A 27,448-nucleotide genomic window follows, 5' to 3' on the forward strand; every position below is an offset into this window, starting at 1 on the left:
GCTGGCGGCTCAATAATACTAGCTGACAGAAGCTGACAGAATTGATCTGATCACACTCTCAGCTTAAAGTCTCTCAGTTGCTGCAGAAATTTCGCTTGAAATGAATAATGAATACCGCCAGAATGCCTCAGACCATAATATAGTGAATGTGTAAAATATATTATAGGTATTGCAAGTTTAAAGGCAAGGTTATTTGTACAGCACATTTTATGCACAATGAAAGTGTTTTACATAATGCTCAAATCAGATAAAATGCAGAGTTGATGAAGGTCAGCTGCAACAACATTTGAAACATTTAACTCCCTCAGTGATGATAGGATGTGTGCCCTTGACTGTGGGTGGGCCCATCTTTGTGTGTAGTCATCTAAGTGCACAAGAAAGCATCATTAAATAAGGCTGCAATTCCTCCCCCTCTTCTTTCACCTCTGACCTCATCTATAAAGTTAAAATTAGGAGGGCCTGATTTAATAAATCTAACCAGGTGTCTGTTAAAAACTAAAATCAAGATTAAAAGTAGTAATTAGATCCTTAATTAAAAATGATTCCACCGAACATTAGGGAGACCCAGTTTCAGGTTATTTCTGACAGGGCTGAGGACAGATTGTGACTGATGAGGAATGGATGTCAAATTTGATGAATTTTCAGCACGAGTTGGGTGCATTTTGTTCACTCTACTAGTTATCGAAAAAGGGATAGGGATGCGACAATAGCCTACTCCTTTGTAGTGATGAGGCCTGCCATAGGATGTGGTGGGTCCATGCCCAATAGAGGAAAGATGAGGAAGAGTAGAGGTGGGGTAGGGACCCTCTATGTCCGCGGCATCTTCTCTCTTGTCTGCGCTGGTGCCAGAAAGGTTTTCTTGGTCTTGATTTGACTGGTGGAGTTTAGAGATGCTGCGCTGCAACTTCGTGGCATCCAGCAGCATCACATCCAGTTCCTTTATCTCGGGTCTCAGCTTGTTAGAGAGAGGGGAGATGAGACAAACACTTGGTGACCTCACTGGCCTTATCAGTCTAACCAGCACAGGCAGGAGGGAGCTGTTTTCTCATTCTGCCATCTTCATTATCACCGTAGCTGGTGACACAGAACGCGCTCAGTTGGGGTGGAGGCAAACCACATGGCAGAGCTTAGGGGGTGAGTTTAATGCCAGCATTAACCAGCTTCTCCATTTTGTCAGTGAGTCCCAAAAGGGGACTGGTTATCAGCATGTTGACTTAGAGGCTGTGGTGTTTTGTCTTAATACGATGGGTGCATCAGATTAAGCCTGGCCGATGGGTGAACCAAAAATGGTCCATCAGTACTTAAACTCCATATCTGTTTGGGGGGAGGCCATCTGTCCTGAAAAGATGCCTACAACCCCAGAACAGATCAAAGTTATCAATGCAGTTGATCCCTTTCAGACCACAGGTTTTGTTGAATCATGTATTCAGTGATAAAAGTCTGCCAAACCTGATATCCCTCGGTTAATCGTTGGCAGTGGTCCACTAATAAACAGCTGGGCCTCCAGTTTATCAAAGCCTTTTAACAGTTCAACGAAATCCTGCTTTAGCACTTCTGATTGCTCTTCTGATTGAGCTACCTCGTCCTGTTCTTACCTCGGATGCATGTCATTGCTCTCCTCAGGATTCTCTGAGCTATCAACCTGTTCTCATTCCCAGGTCGTTGTCTCTTTCTCCTCCTCTTTAGTGTTCATCACTCTGACTGACATCAGTGTCCTTAGTCTTTCTTGTGATGTCTGCCATTTCTCTCTTGTCTCTATGCTTTGTTCTTTCTCTTTCACTGCTCTATGAGAAACGCCATCTGGGGTTGCCTTTTAAATCGACTGGTAAAAGACGCAGCACCGTACTTTTTTAAATCAAGCAGCTCATTTCAATGTTGTTAGGTTCTAGCTACGAATATTTTCTAAACCAGTTAACGTTAGCCTGAAACTTATCTTTGGACTACTGATTAACCTTATTAACGTTATTGATACATGTCTGACACTGCCGTTTGCACTAGCCCTTTTGGGTTCCAGTGCTTTTTTCTGGTTGGGTTCACTTCAGACGATGTAGGTTTACGTTGTAGCCCTCGGCCCATGTTTGCATGGCTTCAAGTTCACATCAATAAAACCTATCTCTACATGCTAGCGAGAGATGCTGCAACAACAGAGAGAGCTTGTAGCCTTGTAGAGAGAGAAAAAGAGATCACCAAAATGTGTTGTCCTGGGTAGAAGTTGGCCAATCTGATGCAGCTGTCCAGCCAGGCCAGTCCTTCCTCATTCATCACTGGTTCAAACATTGGCAGAACAATGGTCTGTTACTCTAGACATCACTTCAAATATATGTGGGAATTTACCACATTTTAAGTTCTTGATTTGTGGGAATTGATGAAAATATGTGCAATATCAGCATCTGAATTTGATTGATTTTGTGTTGGTGAAATATTACTTGAGGAAATTTTTATTTATGTCTGAACACAACACCTGGGAGGCAATATGTATTTATAATCTTCCCACCTGTGTCTCTCATAGTGGCATCTCTCTCAACCAGTGACAGGTTGAAGTTTTCTGATGAGTTTTTTCTCCTTCGCTCTATTCTTCACATCTTCCTTGCCTTTTTCCATCAGCACAAACTCTTCTAATTCTCTGTTGTCCATTCTCATCAGCATCTATCTCCATTTCTGTCTCATTTGAGATTTATCAATGGTTCAAACATGTTGTCTGGCTATAGCTAGCTTTTCGAGGTGACTGGTCTGTGTTTATGTCCTCTTCTGGCTGCCTGCCAGATGCCCAGGGTCGAAGTTGGCTGAGCTTTAGCCATAAATGTTGCCCTTCTTGGGACTGCAGTCATGCTCTTCTTTGAGCAGGTTGAAATCCCAGTCACCACACATGACTTCACTGTTTCAGTCTCAATGAGTCTGGGGAACGTTATGGTTTCATTTAGAGCTAGTTGTCCATTTGAATTGCGTTGAGTTCTGCTTAGCTTCCTCACCAGCTGGAGAGTTTCATGGAGTTCACAAGTCTTCTCCTGTTTCAGTATGCTAGTCTTCTGTTGTTTTACGGCAGTCTGTGTTCTTCAGATGAGCACAGAGGCATGGTGCTGTCAAAGGCCCTGCTGGTAGTAGTCCAGTAAAATGCTGTTCCTAAATTATTCTCCTTAATAACGTTCCAACTATAAAAAGCTATATCCCTGAATGATTCAGGGAACCACCTTACAAGCCCCGTTGTTAAAAAAAACAAAACAGCTAAATAAGAACAAAGCAGACAGCAAGAGAAAGAGCCTCGGCACTGTAGCAAAGCAGGAAGTAGTGAGCACCTTCTCCATTTTTAATCATACATAAAACATTAAAATATGTTTGATTTATTATTTGACCATCATATTTTCATCATGACCATGGTAAGATGCACAGATACAGCACAGGCTTTTATTTTATAATGAACTTTACTGACTAAATATACCACTCTCCTGAGGCAGGTTTTTAAAAAAGCATCATCATCACTTTGCTCCTTCTTTTACATTAAATGTTTACAACAAAGTCTAACCTTTGCACATCTCTGATGCACAGGTCTTAGGCTTTGCTTTAGTTAGGGAGTAAATTATATCTCAGTAAATTCATAGGTACTGTAAGTGGGTGAGACAAATTGCATAGGAAATGCCACATTAACATGTAATAAGACTGAACTAAGTAATCTCTAATTAGGTTGCCCTTTTAGAAAGGGAAGCATGTCTGTGATCCTGCGGAAAAAAAGACTAATTGTCTGAGAGGGTTAGAAGCATGTAGGTCTCTGGTGCACTTGGCCTAGAACCTTTTTAACAGCTGATGATGATACACAAATGATACTCACAGGTATTATTACAGGGTGCTTAATGCAGATGATAGGAATGTTTATTATGTTTAACTTTACTTCCAGCCTCCACTGGATGCAGTATTACTTTTTAATAGTTGTCAATTTGCCTTCCTATACTTAGGCGGTTGTTTTCTCCCACTCACTGCCGTTATATCTGCACTGATGGGATCTAAGATGACAACTTAAAGATATTTTGTGCTTTTAATAGCCTATAAGCCTAGAATAAGCTTTTGCTAATTAGTCCAAGTGTGCACTTGGGTGAACTTTTGTCTCAAATGTATATTACTTTTACTTTTGCCTTTTATTTTTTTGCTCTTCATCTCTTTCAAATCACAATATGGGCACAACAGCTCTGTAAGTCATGACCAGCATCCATCATTATTTTTAAACCTTCCTGTTTAAAAAAAACCCAAATGGACAAGATACCATTTACGTGACCATTTTGTCTTTCACAGATAAGCATCTACAACTCATACATGAGGTGCAGAAAATAAAGGAATACCTGACTATATTGGGGGTTTAGAGCAGTGGGATGATGGGTGCAGGGTAACTTATCTCTCCTGCTTCAGCTGGCAGCTGTGCCGACCGTCAACAGCTACAGGCACTTCATTTTGATATTTGATGAAGCCACTGTCTGTGTACTCTCATAAACCAGTCAGATGAGCAAAAGCAGACAGACCAAGAGAAGAATACAACAGCCAGACCAATGAATCACACAGCAGCATGATGGAGAAGAGTCACCTTCACTTTTAATTAGTCCAGCAGCCAATTTTAAAACAGAGATAGAAAAGGAATGGACTTGACTAATGCTGACATATGACAAAAGGAGCGGAGAGGTTGGACTTTGGGCGTTCACTTCACAGTTTGTTCATTCACTGTAATGGTGTTTTTTTTCTGGGATCCAAAATGTCATACACAGTAAAATTAACGACTGATTGTTTACCGATCTTCATCTAGGGCCATACAAACTGTAAACTGGACTGATTTTTATGGAACATTATAAATGAAGGGATTGATCCATACATTATTTACGTGATTGTCTTTTGACTCTCTTGATGGTTTTTCTGTTAAATGTCACAAATGCCTTTTTTGATTTGTAATATCAGGATTTAAAGTAGTTCAAAAAGTCTACTTTATGTGAAGTATGCAACTGAATCAAAGGGGGTTGCATAAATAATAACACTAACGTAAGAAGGGAAAATGTACAGGCTAACAAAACTTCTTTAAACCAATATCAACATACCGAAACCAACCCAAAACTGAGCTCCAGGATGAATGAATGCAATTATATTAAGCTGACATGTCTCCAGAGGTATTGGTATTAATTATCTACACACTTTCATTTCAGGTACCAGATCAGACACACATGCCTCCTCTTTAATAACATCATGCATGGATCCGGTTTCTGGAGACAAAACAAAAACTGAACTACGAACAAAACCAAACTGAAACCAAACGGCACTTTACAAAATGTTACTATACATATAATACCTCCAAATCAAACTCTGCATTTATATACAATACAAAATTGCTTTTAACTCTTCTCTCCTAGAATCTATAATTGCTGACGTGTGGTACAGAGCATACGGCAACTCTTAAAAAAAGCGCAAAAAAGTACAACAAATACAACATTAAAACATGATGAATTAATAAAGAAAATGTAAAACAAAGTACATGGCGCATAGAAAAGGAAACTGAACCTCAATTAAAGACAAACAACATACATTTAAGTTAAACAACAATATCAAGTTCACATTTTCCCCTTCGTATCTATGCTGTGGTGTCGTGGCAAGTCTTGTTGTGGTCCTTTTCTTTACTCTTTCCGAGTACTGTCATGGAAACAACAGAGCCTAAGCGCATCCTGTTGTTATGGTGAAAAGCAGTTCAGCAGCCACCCCAGTCTTTTTCCTTCACCCCTTTTTCCTTTCCTCCTTCCAACTCTCGTTCCCTCCGTATTCTGAAGGCATTCAGGTGAGTTTCTCTTTAGTTCATTTGAAAACACCCAGCACCCCCTATGCAATGTTCTTAATTGCATTCTCATTAAGCTTTTCCATGTAGTTCCTAAGATCCTTTGAGTCCCCAAGCTCGATGTCCGGACATACCCATTTTATCTCACTGGTCTGCACTAGTGCTAATGGGCTGAGCACAGGACATCCATTACTAGACTTGATGTTGGAAAAGGTGGTGAACTTCACCCTCTTTCTCTTGGTGGTGGGAGAGTTAAGCGACTCATTCCTGTGATCTCTCCCACTCGAGCTACAGCTGCCCACGCCAGTATTACCACGCTGGATGCCTCCATTCAGTAGCTGACTACCCTCCTCTAGGGTACCACTCAGCTCGTCCTGCTGCTGTTGCTGCAGACATAGCCCCTCATCTTGGCCCAGCCAAACCCAGTCATGGGCATGGGGCATTGCCTCCGGGGCTTCCAGGGACAGTTGCTTGCTACGGTACTTATATGCATAAGAGATGCAGTTAATAAGAAAGACCAGAATGGCCAGGCAGAACACTCCCAGCAGGGCATACATACCAATCTCTAGGTCTGTCAGGCCTCGTCGGGACGGCAACAAGTCATCATCAGTGCTGCGGCTACGAGGCAGCTCCGCCTGGTCTGGATATTCAGAGAATTCATTTGGGACCCTGGCCCCGCTGTCCGCTGATAGACGGCCCCCATTAGGTCTCACTGGGACATGGCCCCTGATGGTAGTGGCTCCACGGTTGATTAACCCAGTTTCCATGTCAGCGATAGATCCGCCATAATATGGAGGATCAGGACGTGTTCGTCGGTCCCCTGGTTGTCTGTATTGCTCCTCTGGCTGACCAAACCTGGTCTGTATGTTTGCCATTCCAGTGGCTAAGACAGTACGTCGTTTTCCCTTCTGGCACACCTCCGATTGGCTCATTTCAACGCGCACAAGCAAACCCTGGCCTTCCCCCTTGGCAACAATGATGGGCCACTTCCATGCTGCACTGCGCTGCACCGCCACCACCTGTTCATCCAAAGAGGTGGCTGTCAGGGTAAAATGGACAGGGTTATAGTTGTCTAGAGCAGTCATTGATCCATCGCTGAACTGAAGCCAAGCACTGATGAGGGCCTCCTAAGAAAAGACACAAACAAACAGAAAGTTGTATCAGTGCAACAGCAAAAATAACCCTGAAAACAACACCAAAGGCAGTAATCTGAGCACTTTTAACTAATGCATAAGAATGACTAGAGAATAAAACAGAGGAACATGGAGCAAAAGTGAGCTGTAATTACAGTAGAAAGGCTCATGGAAACAATTGGATATGAAACTATTCTTCTGAAAGCGAAATATTCTTTTCTCTCTAAGGGAAGAGACAGTAGCCTTTTTCCATTTGAAATTCTAATTATGGGAATAACAGAGCTGTTCAGTGGTTGGATATGCAAATCAAAGAGATGGCTTCACTATATCAAGAGTGAATTAATTATAAAAGAAAAACTGCAATGCATATCATAGACTCCATAATAACCCTGATTCAGCCCTGCACTTGTAAGCCACATACAATACACAGTGCAGTGCTAATACAGTAAAGACTAGATTTTCCCTTGTTTGAAAGAAGTGGATTCATACCTGTTTGAGCGATTCAATAACTTCCTGTGTGGTTGCAGTGGCGACGATGGCCCTGTTGCTCCCGGGGCTGAGCTGCAGAGACAGAGAGAGTCCAGAAACCAATTGCACCCCCAGCTCTGTCACACTCACTTTATCATCCACCACCCTGATGCTCCTCTCAGCCAGGACAGATGATGTCAGAGGGGACAGCACCTGAAACACACAGAAACACTTGCTACTCATGGTGGTCCATTAAGATCCAAGATGGTGTCACTGTGAATAAAGAGCAGTGTTAATTTCAGAGTTTCGAAGCACTTACAGTACCGTGATTCTGACTGTTTGGGAATACACTTCAGAGTTTTACTTTTTAAATGAGACCATGCATGTACAGGTACTAAATACACAACAAGAACAGCTTTCAGTTTACTTCAGGTATGCTTTGGAAAGGTGTTTTTGGTAAATTATGCAGGATCCATAAGAGTTTAACAAGACAAGACGGGACTAAATGATATTGGTGGACTATCAGACTGTATGAGCATCATGAAAGCGCGTGTCGTCTGCTAATAGTCAGAGTTCACAGTGAATCTGGATACAAATAGTTGTCTCAAATGATTTATGTATCATCTCAAAGTTTGAGATTTTGAGCTTTTCAAATGATGATCAGTTTATGTGCTTGCAAAGTATCTTTTAATCTGTCAAACAATGCTGGAGTAATTAAAGCTTGTAAATGTTGTAGAAAAACATTAAGTCCAAATAAATTAAAACAACCTATCACCTTGATTCCAATTTCTAATGGCTTGCCTAATTGAATTAGATTAAAGAGAGAAAACATTCTAACTAAAAGCAATGACTAAAAATGGACTGAAATGTAATGATTTTTCATTCACTATAATTGGATTAAAACCTTTAAGTTGCTGCCGGCTAAAACTAGACTGAAACTATGAAGGATAGAAATAACTAAGATGTGACTAAAACTAATCAGCGCTTTTGTCTAAAGAGTAAATCTAAAATAGCTGCAAGTAAGAGCCAATTCGCTAGTGCCCACTGTTGTTGACAATTATGTCACTATAGATGATAAGGTGTGCAGTCCCAGTTGGAAAAATAAATCTGTTTTATAATCTGACAATGCCATGGTTAAGAGTTAGTTATTTTAAGCACTAAAACGACTTGGCTATGGGAAGATTATGGTTTGAGTTAAGAAAATGAAATTTGTTAAGGTTACGGGACCTTCATTGTCATGGTTACAATAATAACCCTGGTATGGTTAAGGCATGACCGTGATCATGGTTAAAAGAAACTGATTTGAATGCAGGTTTATTGGGGATGACCACAAGTCTCCTGTGGCAAAGTCAGATGGTTTAATGACTCATTCATTCACCCTGACCACCTCTGTGGACTTTGTTGTGCTGCAGTACCGTTACCTGACTTCCTCCTTTGCTTCCATTGGCCAAAATTTATAGGTAATACAGGTGCTAGTTGGCTTCGTCACTTGAACGTGAACAGTTTTCCTATACTTCCTATTCTTTTCTTGTGCCTCCCTGTCCTTGTTTGTGTACTGGGTCAAAAAAATTGCATTTCCACTGTATTCAAAACTCTGATGTGGGATGTTTATGTGAATATGTAATGGAGATCACATGCAACTCTCCAAAGATAAAGACACATTGTGACATAAATGCAAATGCATACTCATGTATAAATGCTACTACATGCAAACATGTAATCTCTACCCTACTAACACATTCTCCACCTCCCTGAGTTGCCGGAGGCGTAAGCATGTAAATAGTTGTGATATTGTTATGAGATGAGAATCCCTCCCATCCCCTCCAATTAGGGCTCCAGTCTCTCCTCCAGCCGCCCCCGCATGGCCACATTTACCAGCCATAATGAACTGTCAGCACCGATCACCGCCTCATTTGTACAGACCCTTTTCCCTGTTTTCCTCCCTTTGGTTTACCTTTTTTTTCATTTTCCCTTTTGCCTCCCACACAATGACACTGATATCCTTGAATGTTAAACACAGCTGAAATCTGTGTAATCTACAGAAAAGGGGGGAATATGGTTTAACCTCATCTCTGAGATGAGTGCAAAGGTTAAAAAAGCAGACGGGTGGTGATTTTCACTCGAACAAATAAGTGTGCGCACTGATTGTCTTGAAGTGTGGGGATTGTTTTGTACAGATAAAAAGAAAGCAAGATAAGCAATGGCATAAAATGTTTATGTGGAAATTATGGGCTAGTGACTTGTTAAAAAGGTTCCATGGGCAAATTCACTGGTTAAAGCTGAATAATACAAGAGTCTGGCCGCACTTTTGATAGCCGAGGGGCGGTTTGATACCTGGCTCCAGTCCGCATGTCGAAGTGTCCTTGGGCAAGATACTAAGCCCCATATTGTGAGGCTATGTGAATGGTTAACTGAGTAGCAGGTGGCATCTTGTCTGGTAGCCTTGGCCACCAGTGTATGAATGTGTTTGTGTGAATAGGACCCAGTGCTTTGGGTCAGAAGTCAAGAAAGGCGCTACACAAACGCGAGTCCATACACCATTTATCAAAGGTATTCTCTGTAAAACCACAACAAATACTTGCTTTGCCTCCACGTTTGGCTGTTTTGATTCATATCATTATAGGTAAGTAACATCTGCCCTCTATATATTAATATGTCAAGCTGAATTCAAAAGATTCTTCGCAGCTATGATGCAAAAGATGCTAGATGCAGGTAAATAGATATCTAAGTGTAACGTTCAAGAAGTTGTGTATTAACTTATCAGAAGAATCTGCCCAACTTCTGAAAGAATCTTTCTCTTCTGCAGAAGGCAGGATGTTTAATCTATAACCCTCCACAGAACTCTTCACAAAATGTCAGAAGCATTTGTTTTTGCATCCCTCAAATAGATCAACAATCCTCTCAACCTAACCCTGACTACATATGAGCAAATGTCCAGACTTTCTGCAGCTCTCCTCTCAGAGATGTCAGGGATCCTTTCCTTGATTTGTGAAAAGAGTCAGATCCCTTCTCCTCCCCTTTATCAGAGTCATTTGTCCAATTTTCAGAGATGTTGTGTCTTTTTTCAACCCCATTAGAGAGATTACAGGTCCCGTCTTTGGCATACATAGTCCTGAGATTCCCTCACCAGATGCACCTTGATAAGCCCCTTCCTCAAGCCAGTCCCAGAGTTTACAGGTTGCCTAATTTCACCCATAGAAAGCAATTAAAGACCCCTTCCAGGCCTATTCAAAGCTGTCAGAGTCTTGTCTTGTATGATTTCTGTCCAAATATCAGAGGGCTCTTACTACCTGACCCCACAAATTCCTGTTTGCACCAACAACATAACATACGATCCAGCATTGCCAAGACCATGTATCTCTGACTCATCACACTCACACTACTACAAAGGTTAATAGCAAAATGTGTTTAGCATGCAAGAAGTCTATCTATAACATGCCAGAAAGACAGTGCTTAAATGGATTCACTCATTTCTCCTGATATACCATATATATACCAGATATACATACCAACTTGCAGCCCAGTATATTAATCATCACATTACCAATTCTATGGCCGCTATGGAATCTTTTTAATACCTCAGCGGCCTTTTGAAATCCTTGGTTTTCATTTAATTGTGAAATCCACGTCCTTCCTTGTAATTCTAAATAGTTTGATCAAAATAAAACTTCTAATATGTTATGTATTCAAGGCCTTTGGAAATGGGGACATATATTGTATCAGAACTTTTTTTTCTTGGATGATTGAGACAGGGGTCCTTCTTTCTTTTTGAATGAAGGAGCTCTCAAGTTCACAAAATCCTTTTTACAATGTCCATATTGGCTTATTCCATGTCCCTCAACCAGCACATTAACACACAATAGGTACATTAGTATATTGTTGAACTGAGTCCACTTGCAACTGCATTTCCACTCAACCATAAGGTAGAGAGAAGATTAAAAGGTATACTTACAGTAGTTTATTATCTAGCATGGACCTAAATGACTGAAATCCAATGGCTGCTAGGGAGGTAGGAAGATACTTAGGGATGGGTACTGAACGCTGTACTTTTAAGGGTATCGACCAAATTATATCTGTACTTACTGAGTACAGATTCACAATAAACCAATTGCTGCGAAATTTTGGTACCTAAAAACATATGCTGTGGAGACAACAGAGTTCTACTGAGCCGCCAGATTCAAAAGGTGGAAGCCCCACAAACTTCCCGAAGTGGGGAAGCCGGCCATGGAGCTTCCCAGCAAGCCAAAACTATTGCTTCAGTGCCAGTAGTTTTGGCCTATCTGGTCTTATTCTGTACTATTTTTTAAGAAATATCCAAACATCACTGCTGTTTGTGATTGTTCTTTTTAAATTAGGTACTTATTTCACAGGGTGTTCAAGAAAATACATTTTTGTTATTATTGAAAGAGTTAAGTACTAAAAATAAATTGCTGAAGTTGATTCCAGTGCCAATTTAAATGTGAAATGTGCCCAATCCTAAAGATACTGAACATACTATACAGTTAAAACAGCTTGGTCTCATAAGACATTTGGTGTCTTTTCCTAGTGGACCTCCAATTAATACTTAACAAGTTTTGGAAGAACAAACAACCTTTCATGTATCTTCTTGCCCAATGTTTGAATAAAAATGTATAGCAGAGGAAAGAAAATTGTGTACCATATGTTAGGAAATTCAAAACAAATATTTGTTGTTTATGCACACTGCGATTTACTGATTATTGTAGTCAGATCCTGGAACATCCCCTGCTGAAAAGCCAATTTATACTTACATGAATTGTGGAGTGTATATAATAGTGTGGCTAATATGCTTAGAAGGAGCCAATCAATGGAGATGTGTAGCCTGTCCTTCATAAACTGTGAATAATACTCTATGGAAATAAAGGTCAGGAAATGATGACATTGAAATGGGTTTGTGTTGTTTTTGGGAAAAGTAGGAAAGGCAGTCAAATACGTAACCCTGTTGGTTCACTGAGCTGAATTAATGCTTTTCTTTGTATGTCTATTTCACTAAGTGTTTACATGATTTCTTTGGATTAAGCCCAGAAGCTTTGTTCTAAATCAAGAGCATGTTTCATTCAGAATGATTTAACCTTTCCACAAACCACCTGAGCAGCATACTAAAGACTGAGAACATGGCTGACACCTTGAGTACAAACTGTTGATTAGATAGAAGAAAGATTAAATATCAAATCATGCCTGCTTTCAGTGGTACAATTAACCTTTGTTTTTTACATAATTTGCATTTCAGGGGAGGAAGACTCTCACTTATTATAGGTATACAAGCAATTATTATTCATTGTGTACGAGCTTTATCAAGCTGCTCTGTAGATAGGAATCAAATAAAAAATATTAATTCCTTCATTACTAGAGGCATACAATGACACACTGTATCTCTAATGGGTTAAATTCCATGTATTATCATTCCTTGGTTACTGCAGTGATTAGCCTGGGATTTCAGCGTCGACAATTGGAAAGCACTTGTGTTTGAAGTCGGACTTTAAATTGATCTGAATTAAACAAATGTCACAGTCTCCTTAACACAGTTGTCAATACTCTCGAGTCCACTTAATTTGTTATGTTAAAAATCACAGAGGTGATAGAGCGAGCGAGTGCAGGAATACATTTTATAGCAAGAGAAAGAGTAAAAAGGTTTTTGCATAATTCCAACTACTGTTAATGCATTAATTCTGTTCATTAAAGTAGTAGTAGTAGTAGTATTTCACTGCTGAAAAGATGGTCTTTTCATAAAACGGGGCTGTCTATGCAGTAGAAAGATCCAAATACTTTTGATACTGGTACAATGTGACCAGAGAAGACAGAAAAAGGGGTGTGGCATTTGCTTTTGCTCAAGAGGTAGAAAACCTACCAGAATGAACCACACCGCTCCGGACCAGTGAAAGCTCCTACTAAAAGATGACATAATGCGAGCTTGGCTGTTTTGACACAGCACTCCTTCATTTTACTGTTTAGTCTCAGTTTTTTCTCCATTTCTACAATACATGGCACCCACTTTGTGTTCAAAAATTCTTTAGTTGCAGCCATACAGTACACTAAAATATGTCGCTGAAGACATTTTAACGTAAAAACGTAACAGAATCTTGGTTCGTATTTGATCAGCACTGCCTGGTTGCACTGCCTGGTCTGTTTGGTCAGCCTCTGTTTTAACAATATCAGAAACCCATATCACAGCCAAACAGGGCACTAAAATATGTTTCTGAAGACATTTTAGGCAAGAAATGGGCAAAAAATTAATAGAATATTTGTTCATATTTGATCAGCACTGCCTAGTTTTACTGTTAGTCTCAGTTTTTGTTTTAACAATACAGGAAACATTATGGGGCCCACTTCTTGTTTACACATTATCATATTACAGCCAAACAGGGCACTAAAATATGTTTATGAAGACATTTTAGGGGAGAAATAGGCAACACAGTAACAAATCTTGGTACATAGTTTAATTGGAGTTTGGTCTGAGTTTGAGAGATGGGGAGGGTGTCTTTCTTGATATCCTTCTATACTTTTTGTATCCTTGGTGGTGAACATACACAAAAGCGGAATCTGCAATCTGTAGTTCGAACCACAGCCCAACAGGCAGCGAAAGTCTGATTTGGGCAGAGGGATGAGCCGGGAGATCTGGGTGCTGGTAAGATGAAGGAAAGTTTACCACAGTCCATTTACACATCCTACCCACATTGTTGTGATACAAAGCTTGTTGAAAATCAGCAAAGTCATCACTTTAAGTATATTCGCCATGAGAAACCAAGCAGCTTCTATGGAAGCGAATCGTGACTAATATTTAAATTAAAATGTATTTGCAGAAATGATTTTTCATTTTAAGAATGTGGCTGCATTATTTGACTCATAAATAAAATTAATCATCAATCATCCTATTTGCATTTTAATTTTCTTCTTCAAGACTGCTCATTCTTTTACTTAATTAAAATGAAAAAGAAAAAGTCATTTGAGATTTAATTTTCAAAATATGCCCCAGCAAATAGATACCAAAATTCAATTTGAAATGTAAAATTTGAAAATTAAAATGCATTTACAGAAATGCTTTTTCATTTTAAGAATGTGGCTGCATTATTTGACTCATAAATAAAATTAATCATCAATCATCCTATTTGCATTTTAATTTTCTTCTTCAAGACTGCACATTCTTTTACTTAATTAAAATGAAAAAGAAAAAGTCATTTGAGATTTAATTTTCAAAATATGCCCCAGCAAATAGATACCAGAATTCAATTTGAAATGTAAAATTTGAAAATTAAAATGCATTTACAGAAATGCTTTTTCATTTTAAGAATGTGGCTGCATTATTTCACTCATAAATAAAATGAATAATCAATCAACCTATTGCATTTGCATTTTCTTCTTCAAGACTGCACATTTTATGCCATAATCAAAAAGAAAACAAAGAAGACATTGCTATTTCATTTTCGTGGTCTGCCCTGCAAAATAGTGACCATAATTCGAAAAATGATTTGGCAATCTGAGCAGCGCAGGAGAGTGACGTCAGGAGCCGCTCTTCTTCAGCTGACCATGGTGCTACCCATCTAATACGGTAGGGGGCGGTGTGCACATTTGATATATGGATGCATCACAGATCATGGCGCTCCCTGAGATTGTGCTTTCTAAACATCGTGATTTCCCAAAACTGAATAAATACCACACATAGCAACACAAAACTGCTTTGCTAGCTCAATCATGTTGTAACTAAGATATCTGCTGGAAAAAATAATTTTTTCATGGACTGTTCATTGAGGATACGGAGTTAATACGTCCGCTGACTTGACAGTCATTTAAACTGGTAGCAGGTGTCGTGTCAGTGTTAGTAGGCACTAGGGTTGCTACGGGTTACCTGCACAGCTGTGGGCATAGGTGGTGATCAGTCACATGTAGGTTAGATAGGGGAGTCACAGCTGATCAGTGTTATGGAATGAGAATCAGGGGAGGCCACAGTTTTTTAACCATGTCTGTGTGTGTGTCGAGTGAATGGGTTTTCGTTATAATCGTAGTATTTTTGTCCTTTTGCACAAGCTCGTTTTAAGTCTTTTTTACACTCGGCTTTTTGTAGGTGTTTTTAACGTTTTTGGAAGTCAATAAAGTGTTCAAAGCGTACCATGGAGGACCTCGTGTTTGCACACCAACATGAGTTAAAAATGGCTTTGGATTCCCTCAACTGGCATTTTTGTAGTTGGATTGCCGATACACTCAGCTTGAGCTTATACTTTGTAGACATTGTGATTTCCCAAAACTAAATAATAGTCCAGCAACTTTTCCGGAGGAAACCCTGTGACATTGACACGTTAAATAATTTTCATACATACTGCCCTGGTTTGATTCTAACCCATACAATATGGTTGTCGAATATTGAATCTGCTCGTGAAATTAATAAATTATGCACAGCAAAGATTAACTGATATGACATGGAGTACCTATTGACATCAGTGTGTAATAAGCCTGGAGGCCATAGCTAACAAGCTGCAGTCAACAAAGACCCTTGTAAACTTGTATACGTTTCATAGATATATTTACACTACTATTAATTCAGCTTTCAGCATGATCTTGATCATGATAGAAATTAAATTGCATCATGCCATCTTGCTATTCTGCATTAAATTGTTAAGCAAAAAAATATCCATTGATCAAAGGAATTGTTGGACTGTATGTTTATCTATATTATCTATATATATTTAATATCAATAAATCATTGCATACATAAGTAATCATCTTAAATATTTAGGCTAATATAATTTAGATCTTCCCTGTAAAAGTGTGTGTATAGCGCACTGAATGAGTGTTTGGTGCGAAGATGTTATTACGGCTTGTCATAAGAAAACACAGTGCGCTCACTTGTAAGGTCCTCTTCACACCTAACACTCATTCAGTGCGCTATACACACACTTACAGGGCAGATCTAAATTATATTAGGCAGCTTTGTATGTATGAAAATTATTTAACGTGTCAATATCACAGGGTTTCCCCCAGAAAGGTTGCTGGACTGTGTGGTATTCATTCAGTTTTGGGAAATCACGATGTCTACAAAGTATAAGCTATAAGTACAAGTATAAGCTGCTACCAGTTTAAATGACTGTCAAGTCAGCGGACGTATTAACTCCGTAACTCAATGAACAGTCCATGAAAAAATTATTTTTTCCAGCAGATATCTTAGTTACAACATGATTGAGCTAGCAAAGCAGTTTTGTGTTGCTATGTGTGGTATTTATTCAGTTTTGGGAAATCACGATGTTTAGAAAGCACAATCTCAGGGAGCGCCATGATCTGTGATGCATCCATATATCAAATGTGCACACCGCCCCCTACCGTATTAGATGGGTAGCACCATGGTCAGCTGAAGAAGAGCGGCTCCTGACGTCACTCTCCTGCGCTGCTCAGATTGCCAAATCATTTTCGAATTATGGTCACTATTTTGCAGGGCAGACCACGAAAATGAAATAGCAGTGTCTTCTTTGTTTTCTTTTTGATTATGGCATAAAATGTGCAGTCTTGAAGAAGAAAATGCAAATGCAATAGGTTGATTGATTATTAATTTTATTTATGAGTCAAATAATGCAGCCACATTCTTAAAATGAAAAAGCATTTCTGTAAATGCATTTTAATTTTCAAATTTTACATTTCAAATTGAATTTTGGTATCTATTTGCTGGGGCATATTTTGAAAATTAAATCTCAAATGACTTTTTCTTTTTCATTTTAATTAAGTAAAAGAATGAGCAGTCTTGAAGAAGAAAATTAAAATGCAAATAGGATGATTGATGATTAATTTTATTTATGAGTCAAATAATGCAGCCACATTCTTAAAATGAAAAAGCATTTCTGTAAATGCATTTTAATTTAAATATTAGTCACGATTCGCTTCTATAAGCTTCTGCCACCATGGGCAAAGTCTGAAGCCAAGGAGGAAGATTTGCACCACTAAAGACTGATAGCTCCTGCTTTTTTAGCCGCAGCATTCAAAAAGTGCCAACATATTTCTCAATATGTAAACCATAGCCTCAGAATTACCTCACATCTTTGCATTAACATGAGCTTAACTTCTGACACAGTGTTGATGACAATTGATCCTAGGAAGCATGTTGCAGGGCTGCATAATTTTATCCACCCCCTAAACTAGTGCAATCACACACACAGTAGGCTACATGTGAACTAGCTTTACAGACAGTGTCAAAATCAGGGCTTGATCACGAATCTTTCCAGTCACTTTTCCTTCCATACAAACCATGTCCTGCCCAGCAGTAAAACAGCACTCCATCTCACACACGTAGTCACTCCTGCAGTGCACGCAGCTCTTCGATTGATAAATAAAGAGAAGGAGATTATGATTCCAGTCCACTGCTTCGACAACGTGTTGTTCTGTGTTGTGCTATCTTGTAAATGCCAGATTGATGTTGATTTACGGTGTGAGCGGGCTCACGTGTCGTTCTGAGCAAGCACCTGGTTGTAGTGTTAAATAAATGGGATTTTGTGTGTGTGTGTGTGTGTGTGTGTGTGTGTGTGGATGGGAGAAAGGGTGGGAGCAAGAGAGGCTGCAGAGGTGCAAGCTTTTATTGGGTGTTCCATGACGCCATGTTTCTCTGTCAGCTCATGATAGACTTAAGTATTTGTGCCATGCTGTGATCAATGTAGTTGCTTTTGTAAGTCCCTCCCTTTCCCCTGCCTGTTGGGTCTTACTCCACATTCTCTATACGTGCATCTTAAGTCCAATGTCTTTCTTTGTGTTTTTCCTGGTTGTGGTCACTAAACACATAAGCTACTTGCTGTTTTATGCCTCCAGCCTTATCCATGTCATGTTTCCGGTTACCTGATGAATGTAAGTCCAACATTCACTTTCCTTTTAGACATGTTTCTGTCTCCCCCATCCAAAGTGGGCCGCCCTTCCACACCCATCAGATAATATGATATCCGTATCTTTACTGTAGCTTTAAACTGAGCCCAATACAGCAGATTTTATTTGCCAACATCAGTCTCCCTCACTCCTCACCTTCAGCTTCGCCTGTCATACCTGCTGCTTCTTCACTTTTTGTTTGCCAGACATTTGGTCGTTGTCTCTCTACTCCTTTCATTTTCTTGTATCTCTGTCCTCTGACTGTTCTTTTAGGAACCCCTGGTTTTTAGTGAGGCACTTTGACTTAACTAGTCAGGCAGCAGTTTGCCACACATGTTTACATTAGCTGTGCTTATATATCTGTGTGTTAAAATGCATCTGTCCCTCGCTGTCAGATGGAACGCAACATTTCACAGTACTTGCATCAGACAGCACACTGAAATGTGTTTTAATGATGGAAATACATTTATTTAGCACTATATAAATTGTATTGTCAGTGATTTAAGTCAGTAAGTAAATTATTGGACTTGATCTGATTCTAAGGTCAACCAAAGATCTTTTCATGGGCCACCCCTTGGTCTTGGGCTGGAGTCACCTGTGCCCTTGACCCCCCCTGACGGCGAGCCTGTTGATGTATGTGGAATTCATAGGCTGTACCACCACAAAAATGACCAGAGCTCCAAATACCACATGCATATGCATAGTAGTGCATGTAAAATTTGAGCTCTGGCATAATTCTCAGATGTACATGCACTGGTGCCCGTAACTTGGTACAGAAAATATGTTGTGCAGAGCTCCCAACTCTGACCCAGTGACTGTGAGATTCACACGATTGACACTTTTCACACATTCTCCTGACACGTGTGCATTTCCTCATGCAGTGAAAAACAAATTTATAACTGGTAATGTCATGGCACATAAAGGGGACACTGACAGCGCATGGACAGACAAGACAGCAGCACAGCGTTACAATAGCACTTCTGTCCCTGCTGTTACATAATAGTCCTTGAGGCAGCCAAAAAGGATGAAGAATGACTCACATTAGAGCAATATATTTATACAAATCATATCTAGTCAGTTATATGATAAAAAACTCTTCATATTAGGTTTGCTAAGCAGCGCAATGTTGTTGTTTTTTTCAAAATGTTCCTATGACCAATTTGAAGTAGTGTCACTGTACAACATTACTGTATATTATAACATATTAAAATGTCCTCCTTTTAGAACATATTTCAAATGAATAAATGTTGTCCTTCAGAGGTTAACTGCTTTTTTGTGTAATCTTATGAAGGATGACCCTGTGATCAAATGACCCTGATTATGACCATGTACAATTTATGAAAGGGAAAATCATCTCTTATATCCTCATATTTGAACTGTCATAAAAATGAAAATGTTACAGCGGTTGATGTTGGATTCTTTGGTCAGATTGGGCTGTGAAAGTGCAGACAGAGAAAGATAAATACACCAAATGGTGCAGTCAAATAAATGTTTTGGTGCAGGTGGGAAAAAATGAAATAAAATAAAGTAGTGCATGCAATTTTTAAAATTACATGCACCAGTGCATGTATAGTAAGAGGAAAAAATTTGATTCATTGTTGGTATAGAAAAAATCAATTAGTGGAGCTTCTCCTTTTCTCTGTGTTTTTTTTTAGAATATTCATTGACTTTCCCAAAACGAGCCTAGTTTCAGACCTCTGCATTGCCTCCCATATATCAGATTTCTTCACCATTCTACTTTAACAATTTAAATAGGTATGGTTTTGTGCGAACTAACGGTTGTTTCCTTGGTTGAAAACTAGAGCCAATCAGAGTGTTGTAGAAAGGGAACTGTGTCAGAGTCAGACTGATGATGGAGGACAAATTGCCACAAGAATGGCAGGTTATTCTCAGAGTGTTTTCAGACCTAGAGTTGTCTTGCTTTGGTCCGAACCAGGGACTAAATTTGTTACAAAGTTGTATAAATACCTAGAGTTGGTTCGTGTTCTCACGGCAGCCATAACAAGAGGACCAGATAAAATGCATGAGCAAGAAAGCTGCTCTTGATTGGTCAGAATTTCCATGTGGGAAAAATCCAGGAAGTAAACAAAACGTTGAAGAACAGTACACTTGCAAGATAAATGTGACACTTTCTAATGTCACAATGGAGGGACAACTACGCAGGTTGATTTTAGCGCTGCTCATCGTGGACTATATTGCTGTCATTGTTCATTTTAGTCAAACCATACAGTTTGAAAACGAGGTGCGGCTCCAACTAGAAAACAATGTTTTGATGCATTGGATGTGCTGAATGTGCATATTAAGGCAGTACAGGAGGAGGTACACATTAATAATCCTCCAGGACTGTAACATGCTCATGTTTAACCCAAACAATGTGTCATGTGACTGCAGTTGGTTCGGATCCAGGTCGGAACACGTTCTCACCACAAACAAACCACACCAGTTTGTTTGTAACCGGACTGAGCGCACCTCTTCAAGAAGGTCTCAGTCTGGTTGTTTTGGTGCGCACCTGAGTGAGATTGCTGTGTTCACTCTAGCCCAAACGTACCACACTTTGGGGGCAAATGAACTTGAGTTCGATTGAACTGAACCGAACAGGGCAGGTGTGAAAGCACCTTTAGTTAAAGAAATACCAACTTTAAATGAGTTTATATTCCATCGATTTAGTTTGCTGCTCCAAACAGCTACTGCAGCTTCTGTATTGACTGAAAGTTACATCAGTGAGATGGATATGTCAGTCACGACTTATTGGTTTGGGTAAAATAACTCCTGAACATGAACATGACCATGATAACAGACTAAAAATCAGGTAACCAAAACACACACACTTGGATACAACCTGTATTTTGGTGATGCCAGCACTCAGTCCTATTAGGACCTGGCCCTCCAGCAGTTGTGCGACCTTCGGGACCTCCACCCTCAGGAAATCCTTAACCAGCTGCGTCACCTCAACCTGCCAGTCACTTCCCAGCAGGAAGTTCTGCTGGCCCAGCCCGTCCTCCTCCGCTGCTCCTCTGACATCCCCGGTATCTGCTACAAAGTGTGTGAGGACACGCAGGGTGGTGCTCTGATACTGGGCTACACAGCCGCTCTCTGTCCTCTCTTCAGCCGCATCATCTCCATCCTTGTCATCGGTGACCCTCTCATACCTGGAGGAATGTGAGAAGAGGGGCAGATGAGTAGTGGGTATGAAGTATGGCTCAATTACTTGAAGACTGTGAGAAATAGAGAGGCAGATAGGATAAGTATACTTAGGTGTCTGAGGTAAAACGTACTAAAAGCTCTTTGTATTTAGAGAAGTTCTCACGAGAAAAAGATATTCTGAAGGTTATCACCAGTGTAATTGTACTTTTTTCTATCACAATTCAATGTAATTCATTTTTCCTTATCACCATTAATGCCCATAAAGTCTAAACCGTCTGATGTATTTACTGCAGTCAAAGCTCCTACTTTCGGTCATGCTGCAGGTTTTCCTGACCTCCCGAAAGTCATAGGCCCCCAGTGTTTTCAAAAAATCCATTAAAAACAGCTTGCAGTGACAAACTGATGCCTTGCTTGCTTTCTCATTTTCTTTAAAAGGGCAACTGATATTTTTGCTGCATGCCTGCCATTTATTTGGCCCACGGCAAACACTTTGCAGATATAGCCATCTCAAAAAGATATGTTTTGTAACAAATGAATGTTTGCAAACCCAGTAGGGGAATTTCATGACACATTTGTTCTACTCTTTTTCCTCCTATTTAAGTCAAGTTTATGTGGCCCTTTATCACATTAACAGACCCGCATTAGAGTGGGGAAGGTAGAGCAGAAGGGCAGGGATTGGAAAATGGAGATATCCTGCAAAGAATTATGGAAGACGGCTAATAGGTGCCACTGTGGACCTGGTAAGACATCCAAAGACTAATACAATAGACAGCATGGTACAATTTAAAAGATAAAATATCGCCTCAAAGCAATTACCGGGAAAAAAATTCATATGGCACCTAGCTGTTTGATACAGGTTTTACTGCAGAGATATACCATTACAAATGTCATTACAATTCTGAAATACAAAATTAGAGCCGATCAAGGCATTTTTTAACCAATCAGGATTGGTTAATGGTTACCACGGCTATATATGGAGTTATATAGAGAAGTCATTACACAGCCATCTACAACAATTACGAGCACTTGTTTCATATACGACACATTCTCACTCCGACCTTATCACATATCAGCGTTTGATTATTGACTTTCCATGTCCAGATACGACATGAAGGGTACCCTGGGTGCATTGGTTTGTTGATGTTCTGGGGTGCTGTGTCAAGTTCTGCCTGTTACATGCATTGTCTTCTTTCAAAATACACTTCCGTTTTCACAGGAAATTTACTGTTTACATACGGTTTCTTTCAAAATAAACGCACTATGTCGATACAACACCGCTAATTGAATTTTTTTATTCCCTCAACAACTAACGCACATGGTTGGGTTTTGGCAGCAAAGACATGTGGTTGGGTTTAGGAAAAAAGAACTGGGTTTGGCATTATAATCTCATGAAACGCGAACACTGCTCTCCCGGGTGAAAGTCAGTGTTTATTGGATCCATCGACCCTACTCAGACATCTGCTGCCTTAACTTTCATTCTTGTCCTGCCATGTTTTCCCCTGACTCCACCAAGGACTGTTAAACTATAACGGTGACCAGCCATGTATCATGCACATGTTAAAGAACGGCTTTGTTCGTCAGTGTCTGATGCAAGTCACTGCCTAAGCACCAGATTTTGATGACTTCGGAGTGAGACCGGGTTGTCATATCAGCTCAGTGTGATATATCATCATATTCAATATAACATAGATTATCAGGTGAATTTTGTTTTTTCCACGATTTTAGTTCATTTTTAGTAACTCATGTACTTATCGTACTGCTATTGTTACTCTATCAGGCACTGGTTTTGCTTTTGCTCCTTGAGAACACTATCTTGTATATTCTGCCAGATAATTAATACTCTATTGTTCTAAAACTAGGCCCAGTGAGAGGCCCTGACCTGGGGAACCCACTGGTTGTCTGGTTCTAAATGGTTGTGAACGTTAAATCCTGGTTACTGTATTTAGTGCTACTGTAATTTGAGGCATTCGCTGGCACAAGAATTTCCTTTGGGATAAATAAAGTTCTATTGAACTGAATTGAATTGAATTGAATTGAAATAAACACTCAGTGGAGTACAGTTTATCTCGGTAACTCAAGCAAAAGCTGCACAAAGGCAACAAACTATGGAGATTAGTCTCTTAAAGGGACAGAGAAATTCCCTCGGGACAGTGACAAGGCCAAATATATCAAAGAGAGCGTTTGGTATTGTATACCTTTTTACTAATTTTGTAATTCAGGGATTCTTTTCTTAATGCATTGCAGAGCTATTCATTTGTCAAGCATATAAATTTAAATAACTGAAATGTACTTGAGGTGTGCACTGTGCAACTGTATTATACAGGAAAATAGAAGTATCAGATCAGAGCTCGGTATTGGCAGATACCTGTTATTAATTGACTTGGGTCGGTTTGGGGTCAAAAAACTTGATTAGACATCCTTTACTTTTTGTTATATTTGCTGAAACTGTCACTATATCCTGACAGTAGTACATGGAAACAACTAATCAGAGCTGAGGAGTCTCTATTGCAGCTGTCACTCATGTCAGTCAATCACTGCTTCAAACTTCTGTTTTTTCTGTTACTGCATTGCCTATTTCATGCCCAAAATGTTTTCAGAAACATATTTTAGTGTACTGTTTGGCTGTAAAATGACAAGGTTTGTAACCCTGCCAGGTCCAGCCAAAACCAAACACCACTCGCCGGCTGGAGCGAACATTTATATGAGAGGGGTGGGGGAGAAGGCAGGCAGTCACAGAATCTTGATTCATATTTAATCAGCGCTGCCTATTTTGACAGTTTGACAGCTGTGTCAGAGACTCCTCAGCTCTGATTGGTTGTTTTTGTTCAGGTGCGGTGGATTCTTGCAAATGTTATTCAGAGCAATAGAGAAGGCAGAGGAAAAAACGTTTTTTCTCACAGATTATCTTTCTCATGCACTACTGTCAGGATATAGTTTCATTTAATATGACAAAAACCTGTTCTTAAAAAGTTAACTGCAGCTGTAAGGGTCCATTGGATTTAATCCTACTCTTCAGTACAGTATCTTATGTCATGATTTACTGGATTTTACTGTACGTCCCAAAGGTTGTAGGTTCCAGTTTTTTCCCAAAAATACAATAAAACTGCTTTGAGACACAAACTGCTCCCTCAACTACTCTAATATATCACATTAAACAACAACATATTGTGTTTTTGGTGTCCATGCTGAGCGGTGGGAGCTGCAGTGATGGGTGAAATGTGGCCTTGGGACACAGATCCGCTCCAGAGAGTCAACGGTGTTGATGATGAAGAGAAACATTGCTACAGCTATTAGGCGTATACATCACTCCTATTCATCCGCATCCTTCATCTTCCATCACTCTTTATCACTACATAGGTCTATTCTGCTGTCCCGTGCATTGCCATTGTCATCTCTCCGTCTCACTGCACACCTGGCTCTGACTCTATGGTTTACACATCAATTCCTAACCTGACTTTCCTGTAATCTATTTTTCAACTCCCTCACTCTGCTTCTCTCTCGCACTCTCACCTTTTTTTCTTACACCTTCCAGCTCTGCCTGCATATCTCTCCCTAACAGTCAGGTGGCCAGGAGGGAGTGACAGTGACAGTTTCCATTAGGTTTAATGAGGCATGGCCGGTCAGGCAGAAAAACGGACTGACAGGTTAACATGCTGTGGCCCAATGGCTTGGCTTAGTTCCTAACCTCCCCTCTCCTTCCCCTCCCTTTCCCTTATTCCACATCAGTGAAGGGACGGCAGTCTAAACCAAGGTGACATTTGTGGCTGGCAACAGAAACAAGGGGTCAGGTCATGTTTGTAGCAGTGAGTGACAGGTCAGCCAAAGTGTCGGGAGTGTAATGAGGTGGCTTACACGCTCACGTGAATGCGAATGAGCGCACACAAAGTTTGTGCACGCACACATTGGTAAAGCAAGAAAACATTTTCTTTCCTGCATTCTCTGTTTGTTTTTTCTCTCCCTCTCTGAAAAAAATAAGCACATAAACTTAACACATCGGGCTTTCTTCATGCAATGATGCACTTGACAGACATGACGGATGGGATCAGGCATGGATAGCAGGGGGTATTTGTGTTAGAGTGCCACCCTGTGGGTTGTGGGCCAATGGGAGATGACACTGCAGTGACTTTGTGGCAGAGATTTGCTTTAAAAAGATGTTTCCTGTACAGATATTTCATGCATATGTGAGTTAGATTAAAACATATGCTGCTTGTGCTAATTGGGGCCTTCAAATTCAAATTGTGACTTGACTTTCTCACTATTTATTGATTTGAATATATCATTAACAGTAAAGACAACCTGTATGTCCCCGACTTTATCATGTAATCACTGTTTTCATTTCACACTATACATTGTGCATGAATGTAGTGCCTTGAGGTGCTTTGTGTCCTCACCATAGCTACTGTGTGTATGATCACAGTAAATAACAATTATAATAGCTATTATTAAATGTAAATTAGTCAGTGTGCCTCAGTGATCATATTTTGATTTGAATAAGGTTATTTCTATTTTAATCAGCCGCATTCGTGTTTGGGAAAAAAAAAATCATTAATTTAAATATTTTTATTACAACCGCCTTGTACACCTCACGATGCGCCACACAGATCATTGCACACCTTGTCACATTTCTGCCTCAGGAATTTTGGCCACGCTCCGTAATGCTCAAAATTATTACTCATTTCTTATTCAGCATAAGTACCTTTTGGGAGGCCAGTCCAATGAATTATTAGACACTCATTATACCACCTCTGCAGCTGCATTTTATGCCTCATACGTCTGCACCAACATTACCAAGCCAATTTATTGTCGCCTGCCATTTATTTTACCGAGTGAAGAATGTGATTCGGATTCACATGCAGGGATTGTTAAAAAACCTCTGAGGTTAATGTTCTAAATAAGGAAATTTAGACTTGTCCTGGGACTATTTTAATATGGCCAACTTGTGCTGTGATGTATGAGTGGTCACTGGAGGAAGCCAAAAATCTATTTTGCATGTAGGTTGTTCAGAAGTTTGGTGTTTGTTAAAGAGGGATCATAATGTTTGCTGGAAAAAGCTGCCTTATAGCTGCTGATGTAGTGAGGCAATGTTCAATTCAATATAGGCCTAAATTTAACAAAAATATAGAATACAATATAGGACTGACCTGAATGCCTCAAAGCTTCAAAGCTTCAATTGTTACCATGGTAATTGATGTCAAAATCAGTATTCCAATACTCAGTTTTTCTATATCATTACTCAAAAAATCCCAAATAACCTATACATTAAGACATGGTAATCCAACATTATTCATGATGCATCAGCAATAATGATCAGTTATTCTAAGACAAGGACATTTAAACTTAGTGACAAGCCTAGATTTGATTGTGACATTCTGACCACCCATGACAGGCTTACGGATAGGCTAACTTGATGTCAAAAAAGTCAAGCATCTGAAAATTTACAAAGATGACCTCCAAAAAGTCGAGTGCCAGATGAAACTGGCATGACACAAATCTACAACCAGCTTTGCAAATCACCTGAAAACTGTAACAGTTTTAACCTACATGCTAACAAACTGTCCAATTGACATGTTTTTTTTTGTTTGTTTTTTTAACTTTCTTTGACTGAAAAGTGATGTATAAAAAAATGTCCCCTCATCACTAATTACCTACTGCACCACCCCAAAAGTTTCAACTGACCCTTCACTAAGTCCCGCCCCCCGACACAGACTGGCCAGTCTAATGATACTCGTTACCTGGAGAGGTTGGAAAAAGATATACGTTTCTTCCCTGTTCCAAAACCAAAAAAACAACCTTGAAAAGTGTAGGGTTAGCTAGTTAGCTACTGAAGATATAGCCTACTGAATGTATACACATGCTGCTTTTGCTTTTTAATGATTAAAACTAGGGATGTACCGAATATTCGGTAACCGAATATATTTGGCCGAATATTGCAAAAAAACCACACATTCGGTATTCGGTGGAATAAGTTAAAAGCAAGGCCGAATAATAGCGGCGTGTTTTGATAACGCAATCAAACAGCGTGTCGTGACGGGTGGAGTAAAATGTCGGCAGTGTGGCGATC

General features: G+C 39.7%; 1 protein-coding gene across 1 annotated transcript in view; it reads right to left on the bottom strand.

Moving 5' to 3' along the window:
* Nucleotides 1-4,555: 4,555 nt before the first annotated feature.
* The window catches only part of LOC117269281 (transmembrane protein 132C), a 239,762-nt gene continuing 216,869 nt past the window's right edge, over nt 4,556-27,448 (bottom strand). The window contains exons 8-10 of the mRNA XM_033646202.2: nt 21,083-21,392; nt 7,417-7,608; nt 4,556-6,921 (exon numbers count right to left, since the gene is read on the bottom strand). Of these exons, the coding sequence (XP_033502093.2) occupies nt 5,839-6,921; nt 7,417-7,608; nt 21,083-21,392 (1,585 nt within the window). The 3' untranslated portion in view covers nt 4,556-5,838. The remainder of the gene's footprint in view (nt 6,922-7,416; nt 7,609-21,082; nt 21,393-27,448) is intronic.

Source organism: Epinephelus lanceolatus, chromosome 19 (genome assembly GCF_041903045.1).
Source record: "Epinephelus lanceolatus isolate andai-2023 chromosome 19, ASM4190304v1, whole genome shotgun sequence".
Classification (NCBI taxonomy): Eukaryota; Metazoa; Chordata; class Actinopteri; order Perciformes; family Serranidae; genus Epinephelus; species Epinephelus lanceolatus.